The sequence below is a fragment of the Nicotiana attenuata genome, unplaced genomic scaffold (genome assembly GCF_001879085.1).
Source record: "Nicotiana attenuata strain UT unplaced genomic scaffold, NIATTr2, whole genome shotgun sequence".
Classification (NCBI taxonomy): Eukaryota; Viridiplantae; Streptophyta; class Magnoliopsida; order Solanales; family Solanaceae; genus Nicotiana; species Nicotiana attenuata.
The window spans coordinates 29172-34016 of record NW_017675399.1 but is presented as its reverse complement, the minus strand read 5'-3'; the positions used below and the strand labels follow the sequence as shown (position 1 = coordinate 34016).

Sequence of the window (4845 nt, the reverse complement as noted above, 5' to 3'; positions counted from 1 at the left end):
AGAAGATACCTCTTCATCCTTGCTTTTGGTGCAAATTTTCTAGACTTCCTCAACTCACTTAAAATGTAATCGATAATCTGAGTGTTGGTTTTGCTCCTATTATCATCCCAACATGCTCTTATTGCTGGGATATATCCTTTACAACAGTAAATGTACTCCTTATAAAAAATTTAACCTAAGTTGGATTGCCTAAACAGAAAAGTTCATAGCTTTTAGACGTTAAAGCAGCAGCTAAGATGTGAAAACATATTATGAGCCCCATAAAAAAAGATGATGTACTATCTATTGTTAGACTGTAAGAATCTCATCAAGTACAGGCTAATAAGCATCCCAAACACACATCATTTAACATGAAAAAAAAATTCAATTATTCCTAAAACTAGGTTCAGCAATTTCTTCGACCAAAATTGTTCCATAGACCAAAAAAAATTACATCTTTAACCACAGCTAAACAAGACAAATGCAGCCTCAATGAGAAATTCCTCACCAATGACACAATGGTAAAATACACTATGTCTTCCTCCTGAGGCGCTTCCGTAACTTCTTCAACTTGTGTTTGTTCATCTTCCTCTTCCTCTTCTTCTTTACACTATCAGCCCAAATCTTATGTGACTCATCCGCAATAACATCATCTACTTCCTCAGGTGTAGTCAACCCATTTGGAGAAACTGGATTTAGGAAATGCCCAAAAGAAAAGCTTGGATAAAACCCAACATTCAGATTTGGATCCACTGTTCCCAGTTGAGGAAAAAATGGGGTTTTACCAAGCCTGCTGGAAGAAGGATGATGGGGCAAAGGTGATGTCAGTGTAGGTTTAGAGCTGAGAATTGTTGATCTATTAAGGTTAATGGTGGTTCTTGCCGCTGAGAGAAGTTGGTTTCTCAGAGATTTTCGAAGAATGGAAGCCATTAGAGGCTAACAATCGCTAGAACCACGCAAGAGAAACAAAGGATTTGCTATGGAAGAAGGTGAAATAATTTTACCAGCTAGGGTTTTGCTGGGTTTTGGTGATCCCACTACGCGAGCGAATCAAGATCCAGTTTAGTGGAAGATTAGAACATTTTAGTGTCATGTAAAATACATATTTGCCCATTTAGGGGTTTGAACTGAACTAGTTTTATTAGAAAATAAATTTGAATTTCAGAAAACCAAAACTCATTATTATGTGACTTTAGTGATAATTTTTGGTTTTTTAAACCTTTTTGTTGTCTTTAGAAGTTAAAGTATAGTGAAAATATTTTTCCACCCTAAACTTATTCCGAAAAGTTTTATCCCATTATACCTTGTACAACGTGTATCTATTACTTTCTTTAAGAAAAAATATTGGTGGATGAAGTGTTTCCACTCTCCTTGAGCATGAGAAAAAAAAAAGAGTTAATACCCTAAAACCTCCTTAAACTATCATTTTTTTGTCGGTTTCCTACTTAAACTATTCGGTATCCCCAAAATTTTCCTGAACTATATTCCCTTCATATTAAAAACCCCTCGTTGCTGATATGGCATAACGTGTGTAAACACTCGCTTGGGAGTGCGTGGCAGCTGAAAAAACCCATCAAAATGGCTCATATGGCAGAAAATAATAGTAGCTAATTAGTCTAACCCTCTTTCACATTTATTTTTTTAATATATATACTCCTTATTTGAGTTATATCCACCTTTCTTCCTCATTTTTTCACCATTGTTCCTTTTTTTTTTGTTTACCTTTCTTCTTTTTTTTTTTCACCTTCTTCTTCATTTTTTAACCTTTTTTCTTCAGTTCTCCCTATGGGTTTCCTCTGGAAAATTTCTCCCTCTCTTGTTTCCTCTTAAATGATTTATTCTTTTTTTTTTTTGTTTTAGTCTTCTTTCATGTCTTACACATATTATTGAAAGAATACCAATTTAAATCTTCTTATTCAACTCAACACCTTGTGGAGAATAAAGTTGAATCTCTTGAACCTTCTTTATGTAATCTGAAATTAGAGAATGTAATGTTTGGCCAATTTATTTTTTATTTGCGAAATTTTATTTTGTGTAATCTCTTTTATGTAATATAAGATAATTTTTAAGAAATGCAACGATATATGTCTTTATTTATATTTTTACTGCGCTACAAAATAAATATAAATGACTTATTCAATTGGAGTTTAGCATAAAACACAATAACAATTAAACCTATAATTAACACAGTACATTAGATATTATTTTGGCCAAAACTCCTAAAATTAATCAATCATCCGAAAGTAATACATCATGAGTAAACTAAATAAAAAACTTTGCACAAACCATAATTTTATATAGTTAGACAGACGCACCTTTAGAAGTCCAACATGGGGTTTTAATATATAAGGGGATATAGTTCAGGGGGGTTTTGGGGACACCAGATAGTTTAATGTAACGACCCGGCTGGTCGTTTCATGAGTTTCAGCCCCGTTTTCCCATGCCTGCTTCTTTATGAGTTGTTCAACTATATTTCATCATATCGTGTTGGTTGTGTTGTGTTCGGAGTGGTCTTAGAGTGGAATGAGACACTTAGTCTCTAATTTAGGAGTTTAAGTTGGAAAAGTCAACCGGATGTTGACTTATGAGTAGAAGGTCTCGGATGTGAATTCTGAAGGTTCGGATAGCTTCGTTAGGTGATTTTGGGCTTAGGAGTGTTCGGAATATAATTTGGAGGTCCGTGGTAGATTTAGGCTTGAATTGGCGAAATTCAAAATTTGGAGCTTTCTGGAGTAGGTCCGTTGTGTCATTTGTGACGTGTGTGCAAAATTTCAGGTCATTCGGATGAGGTTTGATAGGTTTTTACATCGTTTGCGAAATTCAGAAGTTTTTGAAATCCTTAGTCTTGAATCCGAGGGTGTTTTGATGTTTCGATGTTGTTTTGAGTGTTTCGAAGGTTGGTATAAGTTTTAATGATGATATGTGACTTGTTGGTATGTTTGGTTGAGGTCCCGAGAGCCTCAAGTTGATTTCAGGAGGTTGACGGATCAAGGATTGGATTTGAGGAAGTGCTGAAAATTCCTTCAGCTGTCATAACCGCACCTGCGGAGAGGGAACCGCAGGTGCGATGTCCATAGGAGCAAGGAAGCAGCCGCAGATGCGGCCATAGGCGAGAAGACCAAGAACCGCAAGTGCGGTAGAAGGAACGCACCTGCGTGACCGCAGGTGCGGGTAAGAGGTCGCAGATGCGGTTGAGGGAAAATAAGTGAAAACCGCAGATGCGGTTGGTTGGACCGCAGAAGCAATCCCGCAGGCACGGTTAATGGACCGCAGGTGCGTAAATCGCTGGGCAGAAAGTATAAAAAGCCATCTTCGCGAATTTCAGTCTTTTAACCACCATTTTTGAACGAGTTGGAGAGCTGTGATTTGAAGGGGAAATCAAGTGTTTTCAGTGAGGTAAGCTACTTGGGCCTTGTATCTTGTGTTTATGGAAATTTTTCCATTGTTTAATCATGGTTTTAATGAGAAAATTAAGGAAGAAATTGGGAGATTAGGGCTTGAAATTGGAGAGTTCAATTGAGGATTTGAGGGGCCATTTGAGGTCCGATTTTGACGATTTTGGTATGTATAGACTCGTGAGAGGATAAGGATTTTGGTGTTGTGATTTTTATCTAATTCCGAGACATGGGCCCGGTGGTCGAGTTTGGCCAATTTCGGGAATTTTGATCTAATTTGATAATTTTCGCATCGGCTTTGTTCCTTTGGCATGTATTGATGTTATGATTCTGATTTTTTGATAGACTCGGGGTGATTTGAGGCCGAGTCGAGAGGCATGGGCATTGCGGAGTAGATTTTTGTCCGGTTCGAGGTAAGTAACTTTTGTAAATCTAGACCTCAGTGTATGAGACCACAATTTCGTACTATTTTGATTTATGAGGTGACTCACATGCTAGGTGACGGGCGTGTTGGCGTGCACCCGTAGGGATTGTGACTTGGTCCGTCCCGAGGCAACTGTAGAGTTGCATGTTTTGATAAATTCGATATGATATCTATGTGTTTTAGAAATGATTTTGTCAACTTGGGCTGAATGCCATATTTGAGGCCTTGTGCCGTACTGTTGGACCCTCATGGGCACTTTACTGTTATTTTCACAATATTTTTGATAGAAAGCATTATCCTCAGAAGTGGTTTATACCTGCTTATTGTTAAATCATGTTTCTCACTCTATTTTAATATTTATGAAAGTGTTTTAGGCTGAGTTCCCTGAGTTTGCACTGAGATGCCCGAGTGGCTTGTGAGGCGAATGAGTGAGTGAGGCCGAGGGCCTGATTGTGAGGATAGTTATGGATCGGGCTCCACGTCGCAGCGATATATATATATATATATATATATATATATATATATATATATATATATATATATATATATATATGGATCGGGCTGCACGCCGCAGCGATATATATTTGGATTGGGTTGCACGCCGCAGCGATATAGCGCTTGGGCTGTAGGAGCCCATCCGGAATCTGTACACCCCTAGTGAGCGCAGTCGACTATATATTTATGGATTGGGCTGCACGCCGTAGCGGTTGTTATGAGATACCTATTGAGCGTGAGTGCTGAGTGTGGAAGTTGAGTCCGAGTGACTGAGAGGCTTACCCGAGGGGCTATATATATATGAGTGATACTTCGCCCGAGGGGCTTGTTTATGAAAATACTGAATTTCACTCTTCTTTATACTGAGCCTCTATTGAAAATGTTGAATAAATGTTTTAACAACTTTCCATTGAACTGGAGTTTTAACTGGTTGTTCAGAATTTATCTACTGATTTGATCTGACTATTTTCTCTAAGGGTTTTTATGTTATAATATACTTATGTTTTCAAATGCTCGTCACTGCACTCAGCCTTTATTTATAATTGTTACTTT

General features: G+C 37.7%; 1 protein-coding gene across 1 annotated transcript; it reads right to left on the bottom strand.

Annotated features, from left to right (window-relative positions):
• Positions 1-252: 252 nt before the first annotated feature.
• LOC109220034 lies at positions 253-1089 on the bottom strand. Its single transcript, XM_019384491.1, has one exon. It carries the CDS (start codon positions 907-909, stop codon positions 511-513), a length of 399 nt encoding a protein of 132 aa, XP_019240036.1. The 5' UTR covers positions 910-1089; the 3' UTR covers positions 253-510.
• Between the last annotated feature and the right edge of the window lie 3756 nt (positions 1090-4845).

Coding starts and splice junctions, on each gene's coding strand:
- LOC109220034 (XM_019384491.1), bottom strand. CDS start 909: ATGGCTTCCATTCTTCGAAAATCTCTGAGAAACCAACTTCTCTCAGCG.